Genomic DNA, 25,425 nt, shown 5'->3' with positions numbered 1-25,425 from the left:
TGCTGCATTGCTGCGCTACAAGGATGCTGAGAACAACTCTCGGAAACGTGCTTAGATAAGCTCACCGCTTGCTGGATAACAGGTAGTAAGTGTTGGTCATCACACCATAGAACGGTGTGGTCGATTCATCTAGTATAGGATACATATAATAATCTTCGCATCACAAGTTCGCTACCCAAATCCTCAGTTAGAGTATTCTTTATGCTCACGAAGTTTTTATGCATGGTCTCTCACTCAGCCCAAGCACTGTAGATCTTATTTACATTCTAGATATAAAAGCACGATACATATTCAAGGGTAGAAGCCAAGAGTCTACCTCGAACCACCCCCTAACTCCACCAAACACCTCAACCTCGCCTTCTCCAAGCACAGCCTTGCTAATACCCGCACCGAGGGACTATTCATAATCTCAAAAAGACTCAGCGGCGCGTCCAGCTCCCGCACAATCCACTTCCGGATCCCGATCGCGGACAACGAGTCCACCCCGCAGACGGCGATCGACTTTGCCCGATCGATGTCTTCCACCGGACACATCACGACGGCGGACAGCTTCTGGACAAGGGCGGTTTCAATGGTCTCTTGCGCGTCGGTGCGCGAGGAAACGGCGGCGAGGACTTCAGCTAAGGATTTGGGGCTAGCCTTTGCGTCCACGGTGGGGTCCGCCCTCGAGCGTTCTGTAGATGAAGCTGAGGCGGTGGATGATGATCCCGCGACCAGGAAAGCGAACTTGGGGTCCTTCGGCCACTCCATTTGATTTCTGGCGTTCGCGTCCGCGGGGACCGCGAGGCCGGTGAGGATGTGATGGCGGGGAGCTGTGGTATCTTTCCCATCGGCTTGGGGCTTTTGGAAGATGGCGCATTCGAGCAGACGCAGAAACTCGGCCTGGTTGATCCCGTTGTGCGCGAAGGTGGCCTGCACCTGCTGGCGCTTGTGCGCGTCGCCGGCGAGGACCCCCGTGTCCCACACCGGTGCGAGGTCGATGCTGGTGAATGGCCGGCCGCGGGCCGTCTGGAGGTACGAGAAAGAATCCAAGAAGGTGCTCGCGGCGGAATACGCGGCTTGGCCTTTGTTGCCGACGATCCCGGCGACGGAAGATAGAGCGACAAAGAATTCCAGTGGAGCGTTGCATTTTTCTAGGGCCGCATGCAGATTGAGTACTCCGTGGACCTTGGGGCGGATGACCGCTTCGTAGTCTTCGAATGTCATGTTTTCGAAGAGGACGTCCTAGTGGAGATGGTCAGCGCTGGAATGGGGCAATGCTCGAAACATCCATGTTGATATCGGGACAGATTAAGCATGATGGGGTTAACATACCCGGAGTACCATCGCGCTGTGAACAACGCCCGCGACGGGCGGCAGGTCACGGATACCCTGGTCAAAGAGAGCCGCTACCTGACTTTCATGGCCGATGTCGCACTTGAAAGGCTGGATCACTACTCCTCTGGAGCTGAGCTCGGTGACCAGGGTCTGCATCTTCTCGAGACTACTATCTCGAGTGTAGACTGCAACCAGGTACTGAGCTCCTTGATCGGCGAACCACGTGAGAATACTACGCCCAAGCCCACCGGAGCCCCCGATAATTACGTAGGTGTGCTCAGGGCTAAGGCCTGCTTTCCGGAGGTTGCGAGTAACGGCCTATTGACAGGCTGTTAGCAGGCGCGAGCCAGTCAGTGGGCATGGAAAGGATAGTCGGCTTACCTTCACTTCGGCGTCCTTATTTTCCAGATCAACAACAAGCTTGCCCATACTCCGCCCGCTCTGCAGCATCTGAAAAGCTGACTCAATGTTTGCCAGATCGTACTTGGTGCTGGACAATGATGTTGGCTTGACGACTCCTTGCTGGAAGAGATCGAACACCTCCGCAAACACGCTCTGCAGCAGCTCCGGCCGGTCCTTACTGAAAACGCTCAGGTCCACCGACGTGAAGGAGATGTTCAAATCGAATGGCGCAAGTTGCAAATATGAGTTCGACATAATATCTTTCTTGCCGAGTTCGATGAACCTCCCGAACGGCGCGAGACAGGTGAGAGATGACCGCAAAGCATCCCCCGCCAGTGAGTTGAGGACCACGTCGACGCCCCGTCCGCCGGTGGCCAGCCGCACACTCTCAACGAACGATACATCGCGACTGAAGAAGATATCATCCTCTCGGAGCTTGTACCGTTCGATTAGGAAGGCTTTCTTCTCCGGGCTTCCAACCGTGGCGTAGACGTGCGCTCCCCTGGCCTGGGCGAGAACAATGGCCGCTTGGCCCACCCCCCCGGCACCCGCATGGATAAGGATGCTCTCGCCCTTAGTAAGCTTTGCCACGCGGTGCAGACTGAAGAGAGCGGTGCAAAAGACCACAGGGATGGTGGCAGCCACATCCAAAGTCATGGCGTCAGGGATGCACCAGGCGCTGGAAGCCCGACAGCGGACCCGGTTCGCAAAACTGCCTTCGGAGATAGCACAGACTCGGTCTCCGATTTGAAAGCGGCTGACCTGTCTGCCAATGCCGACCACAATGCCGCTGCACTCAATCCCAAATCCCCCTGGGACGTGGATTTGGTTGTTGGCATGCATGACGTCCTTGAAGTTCAGGCCCACAAAATGCACCTCGATCTCGACGTCGTCTTGGCCAAGTGGGTCATCCAGCAAGAGGTCGTCCTGGAAATGAAGGCTAGACAGATCGCCGAACTCCTCTATTGCCAGTTTTAGCGGTCGATCATGCTGGTGGAAAGACTGTCCCGTGATACGCGTCTCGTTCTCATTACGATAAATCTCGCGGTTCATTGCCTCGTCGGGATAGATGCGAGGGACAGTGATCACCCCGTCCCGGTAGACGTATTCCTGATCCATCCCGTCCACCGTGTCCTGCACAAAAGCCTTCTGCATGACCCGAGCAATGGGATCAATCACATCGCCTGCCGGGGTGTTGGAGCTAAAGTCGGTGTCGAGGGTGATCACGCACGACCCGCTTTCTGAGCGGATCGTTCTTGCAAGTCCAGTGGCCATGGTGCCGATTGCGTCATTGTCGCTGCGTTGCAGAACCCAGAGTAGTGCGCGAGAGGATGTGAGTACTGTATGAAGGCATTCGTACAATTGTGGCGTGAGCTGGGATAGAAGCGGGGATTCTACTGCGCCCAGGAAAATACAGAGATCTTCGATGGGAGTGTCATCCGATACTGCCTGGATTCGGGGGGCGCGTCCAGTCATGCTCTCGACCATGGTGACCAGATCGGACAATGGGAACCATTGGAGATTAGGCGGAACCACAATTGTCACACTTCGACCCGCAAGGCCTTTCGAGCGGTCAATTGCCGTGGAGAGAATGATTGTTGCGGACTCCGCGCTAGATAATTCAGCAGGGTTGTAAGCCAAGTCAACTCCGGAGAAGCCGGAGTCTTGGAGCACACCACGCCATTCATCGGAGGATTTTGGTGGAGAAATATGCTTCTTGTCACCCAATATCGAGAGAAGGTACAATGGGGGTGACAGAAGATGAGCCATGGTCTCCTCCACAATCATGAGTTTGCCACTAGGTTTCAACAGCATACGAGCTTGAGTCAGACTCTGAATGATGCAATGCTCTGAACTCGGGTTGGAGCACAGAATAACCACGTCGTAGTTCACCGTGGGACTGGTCTGCAGGGGCACGTCTCCAGGACGGGCCACTGGCATGTGGCCGACTAGATTGCCCCAGTCTTTCAGTCTCTGTCCAGACCACGAGAACAAGCTGGTTCTCGGCATAGCTCTAACGTAACTGGAGAATCGAGCCGAGCGCCCGGTCGGGCCTCCACCAAGTCGTTGGAGAATTTGTGAAGCAGGCCCACATGTGATTGATCCTATTTCCAGGATACTAAGACTCGGACTCTGGGATGCCAGAATATCAATGGCCTTGGCCACAGCTTCATACACCTGATGCAAGCTGGGAAGATCCAGAGTGTACTCGCCAAGACCGCCGTGCTTGTCGATCAGACTGGGAAGGTCAAGCTCTCCTTGCAAGGCCTGGGGCTTCTTATCACAAAGCTTGGATAGAATGAGTCCAGAGGGCCCGAGGCTATCAAGCATATCTATCGCTGGCGGTTTCTCCTGCAAATCGAGGGGCTGCAAAAGCGCTTCAAGGGCTTTGGTATGCATCTTAGATGGAACCAAAGGCCGGATGTTGGCCAAGCACCAAGCAGAACCCTGAGCAAGAATGCGGGCCTTTTGAGACTGAGCCATGCTGGCTGGCTCATCTGGCCTGAGATAACGATTGAATTGTTGCTGTGTCATCAGATCCAGAGTAGAAACATTGCGCAATGCATATACGAGTTCTCGTTCCGCGCGGGTTGTCACCGGCAACGGCACACTGTCCTGAACCGGAGTCATGACCAAGCCCTCAATCTGCACGATTGGAGCTGAACTTCCATCACAGCAAGCCCAGACATGGTGCTCACTGGCCTGCTTCGCCAACTTCCGCTCAGATCGAGACCCGAAGATCTCGAGCTTGTCCCCGGATTTGGTCTTGCCCTGCCGCTGGATGGTGATGCTCTTAATGAATGTTGGCAGAGAGGCCCAGTGAAGCCCATTGGTCCCTGCTCCCAAGGTGAGCCAGATGACTTGAAAGATAATATCCAAGGTTACAGGGTGAATTTGAGTGTCTGTCGCATGGTTATGGGGCATTGCAGCAACGACATCTGGAACCAGAGCCATCGCCTTGCCGCGGCCCCCGCCGGAGGTGCAGTCATGCAGCCCCTGGAACAAAGTCCCATAATCTACCCCCCACCTGCGGAGCTCCTCATATAGGTAATCTCTGTCGACTACCGACCTGCAAGGATCTCCAATGTCCGAAAGGGATCTGGCAAATAACCAAGCTCTGTCGGTCGACAGACGAGCGCCATTGACTGGATTCGACACGGTAGACTGGACGGAGATCAAACCGCGACAATTCTCTTCCCACCCGCGCTCTTCGGCCCATGACATGACCCGGAACTCTTTCCATGCATTGGAAGACTGAGTCGATCCCTCCGGGCGGGGACGTAGGGATATGACGACCTCCACAGGAACGGAATCCGGGACTAGAAGACCTTTGCCCACTGAGATCTCCGCCAAGGATACATCATCATAGCTAGTTCTGTGCTGCATAGCCTCTTGGAGGGCGGCTTCGATTGCCATGGCTACAAAGCCGGCAAAGGGGAACAGATTTTTATTTTGGAACCGGTGCTGGCGAATCCAAGGGTGGTCGTCGGCGCGCAGCAAGACGCGCCACTGCGGCTCCAGGTCATTGCCTTCGGCCAGACGAAGGCCGATCAAGTCATGCCGGGGAGCCTGGGGTCGGAGAACGTTTTCAGCAACTCGCGACTTGCGCCAGAACCGCTTCGAGTGGTCCCAGGAGTAGGGCGGGAAGTCTTGAAGGGTGTCCGGCAGATTCGCCATCGAAGGCTCTCTGTGGTTCACGGCACAAACATCGATTGGCACTCCTCGGGAGAACAAAGAAGCAGCAAGATCGTGCACCATTTCCCCGGCGTCGTGCCGGCGACGGAGGGTAGGGAAGTACTCGACCTTGCTGTCGTCACTCAAACTTTGAAGGATATCCTTGACCGGCCCCTCAAGAGTTGCAGAAGGACCGACCTCAATTAGGCAACTGATCTGTGGTTGGGAGGTGCCCTCACTTAGCAGCGAAAAGAGCCCGTCTGAAAATTTCGTCGGCGAGACAAAGCTTTCGAGCCAGTACTGGTACTGCAACTCTAAGCCATCAAGTCTACAGCTGCGCGTCGAGGAATAAAATGCCGTGGTGGACTGCGAGGGCTTGAGTTTGGTGATCCGACGCTCATACTCGGAAGCGACGAGTTCCATTTGAAAGCAATGGTAACCGACATCAACGGCGAGTCGGCGGTTGAAAAGAGACTGCTTTGTCGCTATCTCCTGGGCCTGGGCAATACCCTCAATGGACCCCGCGATGGTGATGCTATGGGGGCTGTTTAAGCACGCGACTGACACGCGGCCATGGGTCACTTCCTCAATTAGGCGCTCCACTTCGTCGAGGGTTGCTCCGATTACCAGCATCCCACCCTTGGCATCTGGGAACCGATTCCGCAGAGCCTCGGCAGCGAGCCCGCGATAATACGCTAGACTTATCGCATCTTGGAGGTTGAAGACCCCAGCGGCATAAGAGGCTGCTATCTCTCCACTGGAATGGCCAATGACCGCCGTTGGATGGATAGACCACGACCGAAGCAAGTTGGTCAAAGCTATCTGGATGGCGGTGGAGGCGGCCTGTCCAATTGATGGGCGCGAAAACTGGCAGGTTTGCTCGTCCCTCGAAAGTTCCTCTTCACAAGAATAAGTTGGGGTTAGGAAGAAAGGCGTGAGTGATGAAGGCCGGCGGACCCACCTGTCAAAGAGAAATCGGCGCCCATGGCGGCCAGATGGGCCTCAGCCTCCATTATTGCTTTTCCAAAAACAGGATATATCTCGGATAATCCGCGAGCCATGGCATGCCATTGCGATCCCTGTCCTGTGAATATGAAGCCGATCATGGGGGGTTCACGAGCGCGTCGTGGTCGTACTGTATTTGCTGCGAGTCGATTGACTAGGGTAGTGGCAGAGCGAGCGGAGACCGCATATCTCCACGGCATATTTAAGCTTCTTTTGGACAGCGTGTGTGCTACGCTGTCCATGAAGTGGCTGTCATAGGCCAATGGATGCTGCTCCACGTAACGAGCCAGAGTTTGAGCCTGCCTACTGACGGCCGTGGAATCGTGGCCAGAAAGTGCGAAGAACCGAAGGGGTCCTCGTTGCGGATGTCGCTTGCTGTTGTGCGATTTGATCATCGACAAACAATTTCCGTTTCTCGCAGGCGCCTTAGTCAGGATCACATGTGCATTGGTTCCTCCGAGTCCGAAGTTATTGACGCTGGCGTAGGGCTTTCCCTTAGGCCATGCCACCAACCTTGTCGGCACCTGCAACAGAAAAGAAACCACCGTTAGCTGCATGTCCTAATATGTACACCACACTCATCTCACATGGCACGGAGTGAGGTTGATAGAAGTATTATACCTGTAGATTCCATTCTTCCAATGGGATATCTGACCGCGCGGTTTGGAAATCACAATTGGGCAGGATGAAGTCCTTCTCCAACATCAAGACCGTCTTGATCAAGGAGATCACTCCGCTCGCCCCTTCCGCATGGCCGAAATTCGATTTGATCGACCCGATCCACAGCGGTTCCGTGCGTCCGCGGCCGAAGAACTCGTACAAGGCGCGTGCCTCCAAGGGGTCTCCGACCCGGGTTCCGGTGCCATGCGCTTCCACATAGCCCACCTCCAGTGGATTAATCCGAGCTGCTCGATAGAGGTCTTCCATGAGGGTGCGCTGGGCCGCGCTGTTGGGCACGCCGACCCCCTGGGTGTGGCCGTCTTGGTTCATGCCCGTGTTCATCACCACGGCTCGAATGGGGTCGCCATCACGGATGGCGTCGTCGAGGCGCTTCAGCACTACACACCCAGCTCCTTCACCTCGTCCGTATCCGGATTCACCTCTGGAGTCAAACGGATAGCACCGGCCAGAGTCCGAGAAAAGCCTTAAGGTTCTCGGTGTTAGAAAAGACGCCTCTGCGCGGCTAGCTCGATGAAGCATATGGGACTAGGAATGAAGTTCCACGATGGACATACCGTGAGAGCGAGAAGGAGATGAAGGAGTCCGGCGTTAAATTCAAGTGGCAGCCCCCAACAAGCGCATGGGTACACTCCCCGCTGCGCAGGCTCTGACAGGCCAAATGCAAGGCGGACAAGCTCGACGAGCATGCGGTGTCGATCGTCACACTGGGCCCCGTGAAGTTAAAGAAATGCGAGATGCGATTCGACAGGAACGAAGCCGCGCACCCGCTAACTTGAAAGCTGGTCGTACTCTGTAGGTCGCGGAAGCTGTGCAGCTCATAGTCACTCGCGGACCCGGCGGCGAACACCCCGACGCGCTCCCCATCCCCCAGCCTCGAGGAGTACAGCCTACGTACGAGATTGGCATTCTCCAACCCTTCGTACGCGCACTCCAGCATCAGCCGCTGCTGAGGGTCGGTTGCCATGGCCTCTTCCTCGGTCATCCCAAAGAAAGAGGCGTCGAAGCGCGCGAGATCCTCCGACAGGAAGTGACCCCCCTGCGCATGTGTCGTGCCCGCTCGGTCTGGGTTGGGATGGTAATACGCCCCAGGGTCAAATCGGGATGCTGGGGAAATGGGCGACCAGGCGCTGCGGGCCTGGCAGCAAAATCGCCAGAACTCAGCTGGGGTCCGCACCTCGCCCGGCAGACGACATGATACCCCCAGGACGGCAATTGGGATGGGAGGTGGTGGTGGTGTGGAGGGGGCTTGAGAATGCATGGCTCGTTATCTGTCAGAGGTTGCAATGAAATATCAGTGGCACAGGATAGAGGGACTTGGCCGTGAGTTGCTGAGCGCAGGAGCAGCTCGGATAGTAACTTAGAGGTGGAGTGGTGAGAAACAACCCCAATATACCATGAAAATGTGGTCACCCTCTCTGAGAGTCTATCCATCGACTTTTCCTGGTTACCCACTCACCCCATTATGACAGCTACCGGACTCTTGTCAGGTTCAGTCCGCAATCTTTAGTCTCCACTTCCGATATGCACAGAGAGGCGCAGATCTGGAATAGCTCACAGTGACCTGCGGAGAGACGCGCATATGACACCGCAGAACACGGAAGGGCACTGTAGAGTACAGGATAGTGTGCCAATAGTGGCCGATCTTCTAGCAGCCGCACGTCTCGTGGACATACCGAGGAATTGGAAGATGCGACCTGTTACCCTTGAAAGATTAATCCTGCATTGTGACATTCTATGAATATGATCAAATCCTAGGCGAACGGCCTTTTCTGTCCTCCACCCAATTCACACCTCGAAGCCTGCCTCCTGTCCCAAAGTAACCCTAGGGCTGCTTCTCGAAGGCTTTCAACATGGTGACCGCAAAGTGGCAGATTGGGGACTGGGTTGCAATGCGAATGCAACAGCTGCGGGTAGAAGATTACTTTGTCGTTCCTGGTGAGTGTTGCCGGTACACATCCGTTGACCATAATTCACCCTCCCTTATCTCTTTCCATTGCGTCTGGCTGTAATCTGATTCTTTGTGCACAGGCGACTTCAATCTGGACTTTCTGGATCAGCTGCTCCGATACCCCCAACTTCGCATGATCAACTGCTGCAACGAGCTGAATGCCGGGTACGCCGCAGATGGCTATGCGCGCACCAGTGCCTCAGGGATCGCGGTCGTGGTCGTCACCTACATGGTGGGCAGTCTCTCCCTGCTGAATGCGATCGCAGGCGCCTACTCCGCGGGGCTCCGGGTGATTGTCCTCTGCGGAGGACCCCCGAGTACCGTCTACAGCAGCCCGACAATTGTCCATCACTCCTTGGGACTGGCCGACAAGGGACAATCGCTCCGGATCTATGAGCAGGTGACTTGCCAGGCCATCCGGATTGGTTCGGACTGCCCGTGGGAGGAAATTGATCGGACCTTGGACGATTGCCTTCGCCATCGCCGGCCCGTGTACATCGAGGTGCCCGTCGACATCGCCAATCTTCGCTTCGACAAACCGGTCTCTCCGGAAAGGTGCTTAGCGAACCTCCGCAGCATCAAACCTGAAGACTCACTGGAGAACGCCACTACTGCAGGGGCAATCGAAGCAATTCAGGACTGCTGGTCTTCCGCCAAGTGTCCAGTCATCATCCTCGGTAGCGGCATACGGTCTGATTTGTCGGTGCAGATGATCGATCTATTGGTGAGCACCCTCGGCTGCGCCGCGTTCTATCTGCTGGACGGCAAGTCCTTGATATCGGAGTCACATCCACAATGTGGCGGACTGTTCTGGACGATTGTCTCCGACCCAGGCGTGGAGGACACCGTCGTCCGGGATGCGGACCTCTGGGTGACCATTGGGTGCCAATGGAATGATCTGCACACGCTGAAATCCGTGGATGTCTGTCAAGAGGCCGGTCGCATTCTTGCCATCGAGCGGACAGTTGTCCGAACGCCGCACGGGCGTGTCATTCCCAACACCCCCATCGCAGGACTTGTTGAGGGCCTGGTCGCGTCGAGCAGCATTTATCAAAAGCCGGCTTCGATGACCTGTCTTCAAAGGAACCGTATGCCCTCGCCAGCTTCCTCCGTCAGCAGCAAGAGCATCACCGTCACAAACAGTCATGTGCCGTTGCCTTTGACAGTGGACGATATCGTTGCGGGAATCACATCGCTCGTCACCAGTCAAGACACCGTATTTGCTGATGCAGGCGAGAGTTGGTTCACCGCCAGCCAGGTGCGTCTGCCCTCCGGTGCAGACTTCCAAACCCAGCTCCTCTACTCTTCCACCGGCTGGTCTCTGCCCGCGGCGATGGGATGTCAACTCGCGAAGAAGAAGGAAACCCACGGTCGCACGATCCTCGTGATCGGCGATGGCAGTATGCAAATGACCGCGCAGGAGATCAGTACGATGATCCGATACCGCACCCCGGCTGTTATCTTCGTCATCAACAACTACGGTTATCAGATTGAGGTATGATCGGGGTTCTCCCAATCGAGCTTTTTTGGCGAAGGCTTTTGCACCGCTGGACGAATTTTGGTGTGTGTTCTAATTCAGATCTTGTTGTAGGAAGCCATTCACTGCGGCCCCTATAACCAAATTGGAGGGTGGGATTACACCGCGTTTGCCGGGTCCTTGCAGGATATCAACAGCAATAACTCGAAGAACATCGACGGACCATTCCGTCTGGTTACCGCCAAGGTCAAGACCCAGGACGATCTCACCGCCGCCCTCGCTCAGCTACGGCGTGCACATCAAGAACTGGTTCTGGTGGAATGCTGTGTGGACCCGACGCGAGCCAGTGCGCCGATGAAAAAGTTTGGCGCGAAATTGGTGACCCGTGCGGGTCCACAAGGAATCGCGGTCCCAGGAGAGCGGGACGCAGGATCCACTGTCTCTCTATGAGTGGGGATGATAGATAGTTCATCCTTAATACGGCTCCGCATTTGGTATATTATTCGGATTGCACTGCGTCGTGATAGGTTATATTGCAGCGTCTCATGTAGGTTCTCGGCATCGGACCCAGCTGACAACCATGCAGTGAAGGCTCTTGTGCATCAGATGGCGTGCTGATCTGTCCGGATTTAGGGGTGTCGATGCCGGTTTGATCGGTTCATAACCTCCATGTATCGGCACAGATACGTGTATATGATCTGCCTTCGGGATGCCATAATATCTTTTCAGGTTTGTTTTCGATTGGATGCGTCATATAGCGGTCAAAGCATAGGAAGCTTTCACTGAAAATGGGATATGTAGACTGATCTGCCGATTCGGCTTTTCGGTGCGTCTTATACATCCGATTTGTTTCACCTCCATTTGAGTTTTCTCCCACTTCATATGAAGTTTATCTTGAGGGCGTAGGTAGATAGCGTCCATATCAGTAAGGATTACCGATCGGATACCTCGACATGACGGGAATTCTAACAAGGTTTGGGGACTCGGTGATCCGGAGGGCTTTGACTTCGTGAACGGATTAGACGTGCAGAGCTATCTGACCTATGGAAGTTAATTGTGTGCCCGTCAACGCTGACTATAAGTTGGCATCACTTGGAGTGAGCACAAGAGTATCCCTCCCCTGTGACTTACCCAAGACCATCTTCTTTACCCAACGCAAGAAACCATGAGCCTCCCGACACCACCATCACCACTTCTCTCCGATACCTATGATGCTACTCAAAAAGGTCCCACCAAGAGCCTGGGCGAGCTGTTCGCTGACATCGCCCGCCAACTCCCCGACCACGAGGCAATCGTCGCGCTCCATGGGGTCGATCGTTTGAAGATTGGAGATAGCGAGCCAGCGTCGAGCGTCATCGGAGAGCAGCAGTATCCTGTCCGGTGGACCTTTGCTCAATTACACGATGCGAGTTGTCGTCTGGCAACCATCATATCTAATAACGGCCTGCGCCCGGGCGACCGTGTGATGACCTTCATGTCCAACGAAGCTGAATACGCGCTGCTCTTCTGGGCAACGATAAATTTGGGCTGTCAATTCGTGCCGATGGACCCGCGGGTACTCGATCACATCACCGACGAGTCGGTTCAACTCCTTGAGCGACTTGATCCCGCGGCCATCGTGGTGTCGAATCAGACCATGGCGATACAGGTAGATGAGGTGGTAAAGAAAACGGACAGCTGCCGTCATCGTCGTTGCGGCGATAGGCGGCGGGAAATCATCAAGTACAGCCTTGGGGAATGCCATGAGGCTACTACTGGGGACTGGAAAATGTTGACAGCCGCAGAGCTGGAGGCAGCAGGCGGCTGCAGCAAAGCATGTCCAACTTCTCGCCCCGTCAACGAGACATGCCTCATCCTCCTCACAAGCGGCACCGAATCCCTGCCCAAAGTCTGCGCACATACGTCAATGACTGTTGGCGCGCCCGCCCTGACCCTCATGGAACAATGGAAGCTGCGGGCTGGGGAGGACGTCCTCTGCCAACATCTCCCGAACTTTCATATCTTCAGTATCTTGCTGCAGGTCAGCTTCTGGCTGGCAGGCGCGACAGTGCTGATCCCGAGTGCGACGTTTGACGCGGCCAAGTCCCTTGACGCTTGCTTCTGGTGCCCTCGACGAGTCCATGTTGCATGCGTGCCTACAATGCTTCGGGCGTTGGCTGCTGTCTCGGAAGGCGAAGCAGCGCCGCTGGCGGGAGCAGAGCGACGATCACCATATTCAATCATTCTAGGCGGTGCCCCGATAACCCAGGATAGCTTGGAACTTGGCAAGGGGTTGGGTGCCCAGCACGTGGTTGCTGGGTACGGCACTACCGAGGGAGTGGGAGCACTCATGAACACAATGAGTGTTTCCACCATCGTAGGGAGAAAACAAGGAAAAGCAACTGGAAAAAGTGATGGTGATGGTGATGATGTTTCCCTGGGCAAGGTTCAATCGGGCGCCGGGATCCGTGTTTGCGGTCATCAGAGCCGAATGCCCCTGCCACGTGGACAGGTCGGCGAAGTTCATCAAGGCGGCCTCCCATTGATTGCTGGGTACCTGGACGCCACATCCAGTGAGGCGAGTAGCTCCTTCTACGAGCGCAACGGAGTCACTTGGATGGCGACAGGTGACCAGGGATACATGGACGCGGAAGGTGCGGTGTATATCTTAGGAAGATATAAAGATTTGATCATCCGTGGGGGGGAGAATATTTCGCCTTGGAGAATTGAGCAACATCTCACTCGATTACCAGGCATTGCGGTAAGTGCAAGCAGATCACACGCCCTTCCTAGTTTGTCGGAGCACTGCGGTTGCAGATAGTACTGACATCTCCATGCTTCTCGATGTTAGGCCGCATCAGTAGTCGGGGTGCCTGATACCGTGGCCGGCGAAGTCCCTGTGGCTGTCATTATCCGAGATAATAACCATCCCGAGTCCCATATGACTACGCAAGAGATTCAAGATGCGGTTTGCAGGAACCTAGGCAGGGCTTTCTCGCCATATCTGGTCCTATCTTTGAACGATAACCTAGGACATGATCGATTCCCCACGACAAGGACCGGTAAAGTGCGAAAGGCTGAGCTCCGTGGATGGGTGGAGGACTACCTAACGGAGTCTTCAAAGGAGCTCCAGGCATCTCAAGGCCCTGAGTCCGGCACGGCGCTAGAGGATCTCACTAGGTGTCTCGCGCGAATCGCCGGAATCAGTACGAACCAGATTGACTGTGACATCCCGATTCGTGCCTATGCGGATAGTATCATGATCATGCAGTTCTTCCATTTGGTGCAGCAGAAGGGTCTCGGTCGCCTCACGCAGCAGGACCTCGCCCATCACAGCACCATTCGTAAGCAGGTCAACCTGTTGCAGTCTTGCAAGTATCAGACGAGTACCGGAAGCATTTCGCCAGCTGGAAATTCGGGCAATAGCGGATGGACACTGTCATATTATGACCAATGTCTTCAGCTGCCAGATCTCGAAGAGAAGGTCCTCCAGAAACTGCAGCCTCTGGGGTTTGGCCCGAGGGATGTCGAAAGCGTGATTCCCACGACAGACTACCTACAGCGGTTCGCACGGGACCAGTCCCGGTCAAATTCGTGGAGTATGCGGGCGGCCTGGCTGGCGCAAGATTCGTCACTCACCCCCAACGGATTGGAATCTATCCTTGAACTCTGGATCCAGCGACATCCCTTGTTGCGAGCGACATGCATCACCTACGACGAAGAACGGGAATTGTATCTCGTGATGCATCCGAGTGATCGATGGTTGCGGCTGCAGATCAGCCATGATGACCTAGTGGTGGAGAATGCGCAAGCGCTGCAAGACTATCGAATGAATGATCCTGCCTTCGACTGGGTGAACGTAGCCACTGGACCGCCGTTCAAGGCGACAATCCTAAAGACCCGGGAGGGCCTCGCCGGAGTTATCATGCACTTTCACCACGCTGTATTCGACGGGTTCTATCTGTTCTCGCTGGCCCGTGACTTGCAGGAGCTCCTCAGAAGTACAGAGAGTCGAGGTAGCTCTTCCAGCATGATCTCAACGGTCCCGTTCCCGACATTTGCTCGCGCCTTTCATGCATACAGAATGACCCCTGAAGCCCAAAGGTCAGTGGACTTCCACGTGAAGCGGCTTCAAGGTCTGGCCGCGACGCCGGACTCGTTGTGGCCCCCACAGAAAGCGCCAGGGTGGATGAAAGGCGACTGGCAGGACTGGGCTGCATCGTGTTCCGACAGCGGCAGCAACAATTTGTTCGGTCCCCGCGAGGCCCTCGACGGAGACCAAGGCCGGGGCACTGAAGGAATAACGCGAACCCTCCACCTCCCCGAGTTGTCTTTGATGCGGAGGCAGTTTGGGTTCCCGGCCTCGACCATCGCGAAGTGTGCGTGTGTGATGATGAACTGGCGGCTCACGGGGAGCGAAGAGGCCGTGTTCGCCGGAGTTGATTCGGGACGGCACTGGCCCATGGCTCTGGAACCATCGTCGACATCACCCTTATCATCGGATGTTGGTGATGCACTTCGAGTAGATGGTCCCACGATGACCTTCTACGTAAATCGGATCGGTCAAGCCCCCAACGAAACTGTGTATCAGCTCCTGTCTCGTGTTCAAAGCGACCAGGAGGAGTTGTCGGCCCACGCGCACGCCCCGCTCAACGACATCAAGGCCCGATTGCGTGCGGCTGGCGCTTCTGGCGCCGACGACTTGAGGGTGGCTGACGACGTCCTGCATCGCCAATCTTTCAACTGGCTGCTGGAGCAGTACGAGTCTTCCGCCGATGACAAAAGCGATCGACTCCGGCTGATGGATAACATCTCACGCACGGACCTGGGCTTCATGTGGTATCCGAGCTTGGGACCGGGAGATGTTCTGTCGTTGAACGTGACGTGGGATGATGCGCAGTTGAGGAACCAGGAGGTCCTGGATATCACGACGGAGTATATGTGTGCGGCCGCCTGGATTGCGGATCCCGCCAATGTCAATCGATTGGTTTCGGAGTGTCCTTTTGCAGGTGACTATGCTATCACTTACTGGGTTCCTGAGAGGATCAGACGGTAAAGTCTGTTTCGAGGCGGGAAATTTGTGCAGTCATAGCAGCAGTCTAGAGTCTTCAATAGAGAGCAATAGACAGACGGAGGAAATTCCGCAGTTGACTAAAATTTCGGGGTTCGTGACTTGTGTTACCCGTAGCGATTCTCAAAACGTACACCGCGACTGGAAAAAATAAGTGATGATTTAAGCGACATGCCTGGTTGATGATAGCCTGGAGATTGAGAGGATAAACAAAAGGAAAGGCGAAGGCGTGCGATCATTGTCACGTGATGAGATCTTTCATCCCGCCCAAGTCCCAGTCCGAGTCCCCTCCACTGCACTCACTCACTACCTACCCTGGAAGTGTGCTTAAATTATATCATGATTCCATCTTCTTGCAGCATCCATTCATAATAAGGTTCTGTCAAGCACGACTGGCCATTCGAGACGAACATGCCGGAGCGGCCCCTCTTCAACTTAAGTTCAAGTTTATATATTGTGCCTATTTCACGAGGACGGACGTGCCTACACTCTGCGCTTCAATCAGACAACTGCTCAAACAAACAAGTATCCCCAACAGAATAATAATGTCACCAAGGGTCTTTTGTCAAGTTCCTTCCATGCAAAAGGTTGCTCTATGCGATGAGTGTCGCAGTTCCTGCAATTGGCCCCTACACGCCGATGATTACTAGCAACAAAGAGCTTGGTCAATTTCATGATTGTGTCTCTGTGGTCTCCGTTATCGATCAAGCACCTCGATCCATATTCTACCTGATATATCCAGAGTCATCCGAAGCCCAGGTCTCAATAACTACTCAGATTGATGTCTCGCCACTTTCTCTTAGTCTTTTCCGCATAACCTTCCCACTGATGGTGCGTGGGAGCGACTCTGCGCTCACAAACTCAAACAACTGAGGGCAGCAGTGCGCTGCTTTCCGTTGCAGGCAATGCTCACGCAGCTCCTGTGTTAGTCGTGAGTGGGTAGTAGTCGTGGGTATCGGATGCGCATCGCGCAGCACCACAAAGGCCTTCACGCAGGTGCCACCTCGCGTGGGATCGACCGTGCCCACAACGACAGCCTCCAACACCCCAGGATGGCTTTTAAGAACCACCTCGACTTCTACTGGACCTGGAAAGATGCTTAGATTGAGTACCCATTCTACACTGGCTTGGAGTGAGTGAGTGGGTAGGTGACTTACCAATGCGGTGTCCCGCTGAATTGATGACATCGTCGCCACGTCCCACATACCACAGATATCCTTCGTCATCGTGATACGCCCGATCGCCCGTCACGTACCAGGAAGTGCCTTCATCATCAGTAACTAATGGTCGACGAGTGGATCCATCGGACTGAATATAGCCATCGAATAGGCCCAAAAAGCTGGTCTGCGGCCTACATGCTTGTTGGTGGATAGGAGCGGAAGTGGAGAAGACGCGCACGGCAATATCCCCTTCCTCAAATGGATGAGCAAGCCGGCGGTTGGCATTCAAAATAGCGAGAGGCACCCCTGGGAGTGGCTTGCCCATCGATCCGAGTTTTGGGGCGATGGCAGGCGAATTACCGCACAAGATCGAGGTCTCGGTTTGCCCGAAACCGTCGCGGATGATGATCCCATCGGTGTTCTCGGCCCACTTCAGGATTACCTGAGCCTCGAGGTTCTCGCCGGCACTGGTGCAGTGCTCCAGGGCCCGCGGTGGTTGGTCGACAAATTTCTGCGCCAATTCACCGCGGACCATGAGCCGATAAATGGCGGGCGCCGTGCAGAAGGTGGTGATGGGGAAGTGGTGCAGCAGGTCGATGGCGCGCTCGGGCTCAAAGGGCCCCTCATCGCCATCCAGGAACAAGGCTGCTCCCTGACCCCACGCGCCAAAGAAGGCCCACAGGGCTTTGGCCCATCCTGTGAGAATGAACAATTCGATGTTAGCCTATTTGACACCTTTCCTGAATGTAGCCGCAAGTGGGTTGTAGTTTGCAAATCACCTTGGTCAGATGTATTAAAAAGCAGCTTTCCCGGGCAAAGGTCCAACCAGTCCTTTCCGGTACGTATGTGGGCTTCAGGACACAGTCAGCAAGCATAACATCAAACCAACTTCTCTTCCCATCCAGTACACCAAACACCTACCATACGGATATGACAAATGCGTATGCCTCACCATCTTCGGTTCACCAGTCGTCCCCGAAGTGAAGTACAACAAGCATGGGTCAGTTGCAACAGTTGTCGGCAGATTTGGCGCCGCTCCTGCATGCACGCTTGTCAAAAGTCGACTATATGTCATCACCTTGGGATGGGGAAACACTACGTCCCCATTCCCAAGCTGGATAATCCTCCTGCTCCTTGAAGGCTGGGAAGGTGCATCCGCCCATGCTAGCACGTCTTCTGTAATCCGCCCAGAACTGGCCACAATGGCCGATGCATTGGTCATTTGCGCCCGCTGGGATACCTCCGCAGGCATCAAGGCAGCCGAGCATGGACAAACCACCACACCTGCCAGCATGCATCCACAGAGCATCTCATACCAATCTGGGGCTCTGCAGGACATCAGGAGAATGACATCTCCTTTGTTAATTCCGCTCGCCTGCAAAGCATGTGCAACCTGGTGAGCCCTCTGCTCAAAATGACTGTAGTGGAATTCTTGAGCTTGGCCTGGGCCGTCAGACCCCGATTCGATGTATACCATGGCCAGCGGATCACCACCCTTGTTGCTCCAGTGGCTCAGCACATGTCGGGCAAAGTTGAACGACTCGAGGTTGTAGCTCGGCTGGCTGATGGGGACTGTCATGATTTCAACGCTGATGATAGCTGCTTCGTTTGGGGTAATCATCAGGAGGATTCCTACCGGTACTGGTGGGAGGCACAGAGTATGTAAAACCTGGCTCTGTCTTAGGGGACACTACGGCGGGGAGCAACACCAAGCCAAGCGGCCACCGATCGCCTGGCACACAGCGCTCATCAAGACATTTGTCGGCTCAAACCTTACCTGGCGCAGCGTAGTGTGGGTGAGGCGTCACATATGAGCCGATGGTGTGATGTGAATTATTTCTCCCATTGAAGATCTGCGGCCGCAGAACAGCCCGCACCCTCGAAGAAGCAAATTGATGGAAGATTATTGACGGGTTCGAAAGACTACAGAGACCCGATAGGAAAGCATGCAAGCCAACGCAGACAGCCTCCAGTGAACAGGTCAGATTTACGGCACTTACCGCTCCCTGAGGCATCGGATGGCTAAAGCCTGAAATTGAATTCGCCCCCGACACCAAGACACGTCAGATTGCGCCGTCTGTCAAGCTTGAATAGAGACTCTTGGAAACTATTGGTAGATAGTCTGAAAGTGTCAAACATGCAAGAGGAGTGCATAAGACATGGAACTGCAAGGAACAAGTATGTCTAGCCAAGCATTCCTGTCTTTCCAAGATGATCGGCGCGGGTCAGGGGCAAGTCTCCTGGCATGTCAGAGGGAACGGCACGCGTGGCTTGAATTCCTAAGAGTGGATAGAGCAATACAGTCTGTGGGTAAAAGAAAGGCTGTGGCCTGAAACTCCGCGTGGCCCTCGAATGAGCCTCTTCTGCTCAACAGCATGTCGCTGGCAGCGCGGGATATGGCTTCAAAGACATGCCCCATCAGTGTAGAGAACCATTTGGGACCCGTGGTGAATGGATGCGGGGATAATGTCGACTTCACCTTGCTGTTCGAGGATGCGGTGCTGTTGCTGGCGCCTGCTGTGCTGAGCATCCTCGTCGGGGTGTGCCGTGTGGGCAATCTTCGAAGCCGTCCCCAAAAGGTCCGCGCAGCTATAAACTATTGGGTCAAAATGGTAGGCGAAAGATTCGCACCTCGTCTTGCAACGAACACTAGCTGACTTTAAATCTCGTATCTAGGTCTTTCACGTCATTCATATCCTCCTACAACTTGCCTCACTAGTCATCTGGACTCTCCCATCGACTCCGAAGACCAGTCTCTCCCTTCCGGCCTCGGTCGCATCTCTTGTCGCTGCCATCACAGCCGTTCACCTCTCCCACTTGGAGCACTTTCGCTGCCTCCGTCCTTCCACATGTCTCGTTCTGCATTACCTGGTCGTTTGGTTGCTCGGGATTCCCCGGGCACGCACACTGCTATCTGTCTCGGGACTTGAGACCCTGGCGTCAATTCACATCGCATCTTTGGTGGTGATCTTTGCCCTAGTCATTCTAGAGTCCATGGAAAAAAAGCACACAAGTCTACCTCATTGCCGCCCAAAGTCACTGGAAATGGGGGCGGGCGCCATTAGTCGGAGTCTGTTCTGGTGGCTCAACCCGCTGCTTTTGCAAGGGTGTAGGGGAACGCTCTTGATGCGCGACTTATTGAAGATCGATGGCTCTGTTTGCGCCGACGAAACGGAACAGGCTCGGCTAGTTATGGGATGGGCACGGTGTAAGTGTCTCCAGACTGGGTGAAAGAACAATGGCTTCTGATATGGCTGTTACCAGGTAGAGAACAAGGCAAATGGTATCATCTATTATTACCTCTGTTCCAGGTGTTGAAGTGGGAGCTTCTTCGGGGTGCCATTCCCCGGCTGGCTCAGGGAGGGTTTCTGCTGTCGCAGCCCTACTTGATCAAGCGGGCCATCATCCTCTTTGCTATGCCGGACTCGACAACCAACTACAAGAAAGGCCTGTTGCTTACGGTGGCGTTCGCGCTGGCCTTCGTCGGCATCGGGGTACGTGAGACCCGTCCATTTCGCTTTCCTTTATGGCTCACTGTGGAGTTTAATACTATCTCACACGACAGGTGGCTACTACACGAGCACGACACCATTCGAATCGCCTCGCGAGCAAGCTACGAGGTGTCCTCATAGCCATCGTGTACGATAAGGTGTTTGAATTGCAACTGCAGCCGCATGATGTCGCAGCCGTAACGACAATGATCACCACACACACTGAGCGGATCACGACCGGCATGCAAATGATCCAGGATACGTGGGGTTGCTTGACCGAAGCTATCCTCGTGGTTTGGCTACTTTCGGATCCGCTACGTATAGCAGATTTGGCGCCTGTAATTATTTCTCTGGGTGCGTATTCTTACTTGCTGAGGTTTTATTCTTGATTGCCGGGGCCTTGCATTAACGACCTGAGAAAGTCTGCGTGGTGGCCGTTGCCGGTGCAGTTGGCTATCTAGTCCAAAGGCAGACTTTGTGGTTGCAGGCTATTAAGACTCGGGTCGGGGCCACGGCTGCGATGCTCAAAGCAATGAAATCTATCAAGATGTCCGGAATGGCGCGGACGTTGTCCGAGCAGATGAGGTCCTTTCGAGACAACGAAGTGCGACGCTCTCGCGGGTATCGGATGCTTCTCATTGTGATTACACTGCTAGGTCTGTATAAAACTTTTCCGCCTCATATCACCCAGCTAAATTTTCTAGTGCATGCGAATACCTTTGTCACGCCAGTGGTGGCACTTTCGATGTACAATTTGATTGCCCGCCAGAAAGAATGGACCGAGACGCTCGACAGCGCACGAGCGTTTACTGCCCTCGCGTTTCTGACCATTTTGGCTTCCTCGTTCGTCGGTTTTCTGCAGTCACTAACGGAGCTCTCCACGGCGTTGGGGTGTATCGACAGCATCCGAGTGTTTGTGCTGCAGCCACCCCGTCCGGAGGGTCGGTGCTTGCCAGAAGCGTACAAGCTCATGTTGTTTCAGGATCCGATCTTGTCCAAAGCCAGTCGCTCCGGGCATGTCGTTGCAAAGGACGTCTCCCTTACCTGGAACGATGGCACCCCGATTTTACAAGACTTTTCCTTTGTGCTCAACCGTGGAGCGCTCGTGATGGTGAATGGGCCTGTTGGAAGCGGGAAGTCCATGCTCCTCCGCGCAATGCTCGGCGAGGTCCCCAAGGTCAGTGGCAAGCTAACCGTGGCAGCTCGTAGTTTCGCCTACTGCGCCCAGGCACCATGGATCGTGTCCGGCACCATTCAGGAAAATATCCGCGGCCCGGGAAGTGGCGTGTCTTCCTCGCCGACTTGGTATGCCACCGTTCTAGAAGCCTGCGACCTGCATAAGGACCTGGCCAGTCTGCCAGAGGGAGATCTCACGGCTGTTGGGGGACAAGGGATAGGTCTAAGTGGGGGTCAACAACAGCGATTGGTATGGCCCCACGTTTCTTCCACCAGCCCTAAGCTAACACACGCCGGGTGGAATTTGTCACCAGGCTCTGGCACGAGCAATCTTCTGTCAAGCCGATCTTGTGCTCCTCGACGATGTCATGAGTGGTTTGGACCCGGCCACAGAGGAGCACATCTTCCACCGAGTGTTGGGACCCCATGGATTGCTCAGAACCGCCGGGGTGACTGTTGTTGTGGCATCCAGTTCACGTATGTTTTGGTTTCTATACCCCCGCATCTCTTAGTCTGCGTAAACCATAACGTAACAGCTTCTTTGACTCGACTATCTAACATTGTCTTTTTGAAATCACAGCTCGCTGGCTTGCATTCGCCGATCAGGTGCTTACAGTAGGTGCGGATGGATCAGTGACAAGCTCGACGCCACGTGTCTCGCCTAATCCCACCATCCCGCATGATAACGCGTCCTCTGTGACTCTAGTGACTGCGGCAGAGCTCTCCGGGGTCGCCTCTCCAGTGCAGGCCGATGAGAAGGAACTCGCAGTGCAGGAAGAACCGGCTCCTGACCGGGATTTGGCGGACATTTCTATATATCGGTACTACTTCGCCACCGCGCCGTCGGCTGCCTGGCTGTTGGTTTACGGCTCGCTGGCTGTGCTAGTCGCGCTACATACTTTTATGTGTAAGCCCTGGACCCCTCTTCGCCGTCACAGCTGGCTGATGTGGTGGTGCAATGCAGCTGTCTGGGTCAAATGGTGGGCCGAGGATAACGACCGAGAACCTAACCACAACCTCAACATGCGAGTTGGGGTCTATTGGCTCCTTGGGGCTCTGGTCGCTGGTTTCTTTGTCTTGGCCCCGTGGTATGCATATGTTACCTCATTTTGGGAAAGGACGAACGCGCTCACAGTATGCAAGGTGTCTTTGGAGTCTGGTGGCTCCGCGAACCATGGTAGCTCTCCATCGAGATCTTCTCCAGACTGTGCTGAAGTACGCCACTCGTGTCGTGATTCTGGCTTGCACTCAGAGGGCGTCGCTGACCGAGCCATCACAGTGCGCCATTTTCATTTCTCTCATCTTTGGACGCAGGGGAAACGTTGAACCGGTCCGCGACCTCCCCCTTTTCAAATTTATGACTGTGTGGCTCAGGCTGATTCGATCACTCACCATGGCGCAGCTTCAGTCAGGACCTCGAACTCATTGATTTCCAAGTGCCCGAGTTCCTCATGCTGTTCTCTCTTAGTAAGCAACTTTCACGCCGAGGGCAAAGCGCTGCCTCGAGAAAGAGACAACGATACTAACGGAGGACACCGCAAGCTCTACTTATGTGCATCGCGCAGATAATCGTCATCGCCATCCAGGTTCACTACGCAGCCGCCGCGCTACCCGCCTGCCTCGTGGTCTTCTACGTGGTGCAGAGGTTCTACACGCGCACCTCGCGCCAGCTCCGGATCCTGGACCTCGAAGCCCGCGCTCCCTTGCTGTCGCTGCTGCTGGAGACCATCCAGGGGCTCGAGACGATCCGCGCGTTTGACTGGACGCACAGGTACAGGCAACGGTGCTATAAGCTGTTGGTGGAAGCGCAGAAGCCGTTTTACCTGCTGTACGCCGTGCAAACGTGGCTCGCTTTGGTGCTAGATCTCAGCCTGGCCGGGTTCGTCGTGGTGGTCATGGGGGTCGGCGTCGCCAGCCTGGGCAAGATCTCCCCGGCAGCGATGGGCTTGGCCCTCGTCAACATCATCGCCTTTGGCACCTCCGTCAAGCTCTTGACCACCTACTGGGCGTCCCTGGAAACCTCGTTGGGGGCGGTGGCCCGGATCAAGTCGTTTGTGGAACGGACCCCTTCCGAGATTCTTGTGCCTCCTTCGCATGAGCCGTCAGAGCATTTACCGCAAAATTGGCCGGTTGAAGGCTCTGTTGAGTTCCGGGGGGTATCCGTCGCCTACGGGTGGGTCTTCTCCTGTCCTTCCTTTCCGTGCTACCGTCCAAAGATCAACGGCGTTGGGTCTAAACCAGGAGATCTCCTAGTGCTCAATCAACCCATGCCGTGCGAAATATATCACTATCAATTCCCGCTGGACAGAAACTAGCCATCTGTGGCCGTACAGGAAGGTTTGCCACCCTCAACTCCCGAGTCACGGTGACAATGAACCACGTGTCGCCTCACAAGGACAGAATAAGTTGCCCTAACGACTGAACTGATATTTCAATATAGTGGCAAAACCTCTCTCATCACCGCCATTTTCGGTATATCCGACCTCACCGAAGGGGAGATCCTCATCGACGGCCGCAGCATCTCGACTATCGACCGGACCTTCCTCCGCACAGCCATCGTCGGAGTGCCCCAGGATTCCTTCATCCTGGAGGGCTCTAGTTTCCGGCGCAACCTTGATCCATTCGATGCACACGGTGACGACACGGTGGTAATGGAAGCATTGTTCACCGTGGGCCTCGGTCATCTCCCCGACCCGACTCTCGGGTTGGACACCGTCATCGACGAGAACACCATGACTCCCGGTCAGAGGCAGCTGCTCTGCTTGGCGCGGGCCAGCCTTCGTCCGGGGCGGGTGGTGGTCCTTGATGAGCCGACGAGTAGGTCAGTAGTGGCACTTTCTCCCTCTTTCCTTGGCTCTGGGATCCCTCGCACTTGAATGGGGAGCAAGGAAAATAAGCGACCGAGCTGACTCCACATAACCCACAGCGTCGATGAAGAGACTGAGGCCCAGATGCAATCGATCATCCAGACCGCGTTTACTGGCCGGACGGTCATCATGATCACGCACCGGATCCGGGCCGTGATCAAGTACGGGTATGATCGGGTTATCGTGATGCGGGACGGGGAGATTGTCGAGGACGGGGCACCGAGGGAGTTGCTCAACCGCGAAACAGAGGAAGGGGGTGGAGCTGGGGCGTTTCGGGAGTTGTATCTTCGAGAGAGCGGGGAAGGGGCGGGGACCGGTAACCCTGTGATATAGCTGATTCCGATCGCGATATCTCCTCGTTGTGTCACAGGTGGATGGTGACCATTATCATTATAATACATGTAATACGACGGTTTAGCACCGAACCAAACAGAAGTATCCCAGCGGTCAACGGTTCCGCCTCAGCAATATGTTTAAAGCACACGGGGCCACCAATATCTCAGACTCATCTCTCATCCATGCATGATATCATGGTAAGTGATGCTACTGCGCCCCAGGACACAACGCCCCCCCCCCCCCTAAAAACGCTACAAATGATCCAACAGCTGCAGATACCGCACACACGGCCACGCCGCCGACCCCTCGATAGCGCGCAGCTCCGCCGCCAGTTGCCTCGTTCCGCACCAACACCACACAATGGGCGCGCTCCACCCCGTCGCTCCCGCGGTACCCAATCCGCGCCGCGGCGGGGCGGAGTCCGCTCCCGCTCCCGCTCCTGCCCTGCTCACCCGTCTTCCTGCCCGTCCCCATGCCCATCTCAAACCTCACCCCCTCCAACACACTCTCCTCCCCGGCACGATACCGGACCAACAACTCCACCTTCATGACCTCCTCGATCAGATCCGCATTGAACGCGGCGCCCATGAACGCCTCCTGGGCGTCCCAGCCGCGCAGGGCGGCGAGGCCGCGACACCGCAGCCCGAAGTCCGGACAGCGCATGGTGGCGACGCACAGGGCGGGGACGATCTCCGGGCGGGCGGTGACGGCGGGGCGACCCGCGGTGTTGGTCGACTCGGTCACCATCGGAAAGCGGGCGATGGCCGCCTCGGCGGCGGTGAGGACGGCGAGGAAGTCCGGGAGGAGGCAGCGGGCGCTCCTTGCTGAAGAGGGCGATCT

The 25,425-nt window shown here is 55.3% G+C and overlaps 7 protein-coding genes across 7 annotated transcripts in view; 3 read left to right on the top strand and 4 right to left on the bottom strand.

The window, feature by feature from the left end:
- Window positions 1-282: 282 nt before the first annotated feature.
- On the bottom strand, window positions 283-8,338 carry BO95DRAFT_494788 (type I polyketide synthase; the record flags this gene model as incomplete). The annotated part of the gene is made up of 6 exons (XM_025590797.1): window positions 283-1,224; window positions 1,315-1,635; window positions 1,699-6,293; window positions 6,356-6,923; window positions 7,021-7,543; window positions 7,635-8,338. 6 exons carry the CDS (start codon window positions 8,336-8,338, stop codon window positions 313-315), a joined length of 7,623 nt encoding a protein of 2,540 aa, XP_025443108.1. The 3' UTR covers window positions 283-312.
- A 296-nt stretch (window positions 8,339-8,634) lies between these two features.
- BO95DRAFT_104276 (pyruvate decarboxylase) lies at window positions 8,635-11,016 on the top strand. Its single transcript, XM_025580334.1, has 3 exons — window positions 8,635-9,015; window positions 9,109-10,523; window positions 10,620-11,016. Exons 1-3 carry the CDS (start codon window positions 8,931-8,933, stop codon window positions 10,953-10,955), a joined length of 1,836 nt encoding a protein of 611 aa, XP_025443107.1. The 5' UTR covers window positions 8,635-8,930; the 3' UTR covers window positions 10,956-11,016.
- Window positions 11,017-11,500: 484 nt separating this feature from the next.
- BO95DRAFT_513840 (acetyl-CoA synthetase-like protein) lies at window positions 11,501-15,540 on the top strand (the record flags this gene model as incomplete). The annotated part of the gene is made up of 3 exons (XM_025591631.1): window positions 11,501-13,138; window positions 13,238-13,245; window positions 13,336-15,540. Exons 1-3 carry the CDS (start codon window positions 11,671-11,673, stop codon window positions 15,538-15,540), a joined length of 3,681 nt encoding a protein of 1,226 aa, XP_025443106.1. The 5' UTR covers window positions 11,501-11,670.
- Window positions 15,541-15,876: 336 nt separating this feature from the next.
- On the bottom strand, window positions 15,877-18,258 carry BO95DRAFT_387643 (acyl-coenzyme A synthetase ACSM5). Its single transcript, XM_025583533.1, has 4 exons — window positions 17,637-18,258; window positions 17,495-17,566; window positions 16,713-17,411; window positions 15,877-16,642 (listed from the first exon to the last, which is right to left on the bottom strand). The coding sequence occupies exons 1-4, from the start codon at window positions 18,190-18,192 to the stop codon at window positions 16,329-16,331; spliced, it is 1,641 nt and encodes a 546-aa protein (XP_025443105.1). The 5' UTR covers window positions 18,193-18,258; the 3' UTR covers window positions 15,877-16,328.
- Window positions 18,259-18,400: 142 nt separating this feature from the next.
- On the bottom strand, window positions 18,401-18,987 carry BO95DRAFT_442101 (uncharacterized protein). Its single transcript, XM_025586344.1, has one exon. It carries the CDS (start codon window positions 18,728-18,730, stop codon window positions 18,482-18,484), a length of 249 nt encoding a protein of 82 aa, XP_025443104.1. The 5' UTR covers window positions 18,731-18,987; the 3' UTR covers window positions 18,401-18,481.
- A 124-nt stretch (window positions 18,988-19,111) lies between these two features.
- On the top strand, window positions 19,112-24,582 carry BO95DRAFT_361150 (ABC transporter; the record flags this gene model as incomplete). The annotated part of the gene is made up of 16 exons (XM_025582505.1): window positions 19,112-19,327; window positions 19,392-19,927; window positions 19,984-20,209; window positions 20,281-20,560; window positions 20,629-20,862; window positions 20,911-21,644; window positions 21,697-21,859; window positions 21,963-22,289; window positions 22,347-22,467; window positions 22,526-22,597; window positions 22,662-22,712; window positions 22,785-22,838; window positions 22,914-23,555; window positions 23,636-23,719; window positions 23,823-24,203; window positions 24,309-24,582. 16 exons carry the CDS (start codon window positions 19,112-19,114, stop codon window positions 24,580-24,582), a joined length of 4,395 nt encoding a protein of 1,464 aa, XP_025443103.1.
- Window positions 24,583-24,792: 210 nt separating this feature from the next.
- The window catches only part of BO95DRAFT_361207 (Zn(II)2Cys6 transcription factor), a gene marked incomplete at both ends in the record, with an annotated part of 1,844 nt that continues 1,211 nt past the window's right edge, over window positions 24,793-25,425 (bottom strand). The window contains one exon of the mRNA XM_025582509.1: window positions 24,793-25,409. Within this exon, the coding sequence (XP_025443102.1) occupies window positions 24,793-25,409 (617 nt within the window). The remainder of the gene's footprint in view (window positions 25,410-25,425) is intronic.

The sequence above is a fragment of the Aspergillus brunneoviolaceus genome (assembly GCF_003184695.1).
Source record: "Aspergillus brunneoviolaceus CBS 621.78 unplaced genomic scaffold BO95scaffold_27, whole genome shotgun sequence".
NCBI lineage: Eukaryota > Fungi > Ascomycota > Eurotiomycetes > Eurotiales > Aspergillaceae > Aspergillus > Aspergillus brunneoviolaceus.
Note: the sequence above shows the minus strand (reverse complement) of the source record. Positions and strands in the feature narration are given on the sequence as shown.

Coding starts and splice junctions, on each gene's coding strand:
- BO95DRAFT_104276 (XM_025580334.1), top strand. CDS start 8,931: ATGGTGACCGCAAAGTGGCAGATTGGGGACTGGGTTGCAATGCGAATG. Junction 9,016..9,108: donor AGATTACTTTGTCGTTCCTG/GTGAGTGTTGCC, acceptor CTTTGTGCACAG/GCGACTTCAATCTGGACTTT. Junction 10,524..10,619: donor ACTACGGTTATCAGATTGAG/GTATGATCGGGG, acceptor ATCTTGTTGTAG/GAAGCCATTCACTGCGGCCC.
- BO95DRAFT_442101 (XM_025586344.1), bottom strand. CDS start 18,730: ATGCCTCAGGGAGCGGTAAGTGCCGTAAATCTGACCTGTTCACTGGAG.
- BO95DRAFT_387643 (XM_025583533.1), bottom strand. CDS start 18,192: ATGGTATACATCGAATCGGGGTCTGACGGCCCAGGCCAAGCTCAAGAA. Junction 17,412..17,494: donor TTTTAATACATCTGACCAAG/GTGATTTGCAAA, acceptor TCATTCTCACAG/GATGGGCCAAAGCCCTGTGG. Junction 16,643..16,712: donor TTCAGCGGGACACCGCATTG/GTAAGTCACCTA, acceptor GCATCTTTCCAG/GTCCAGTAGAAGTCGAGGTG.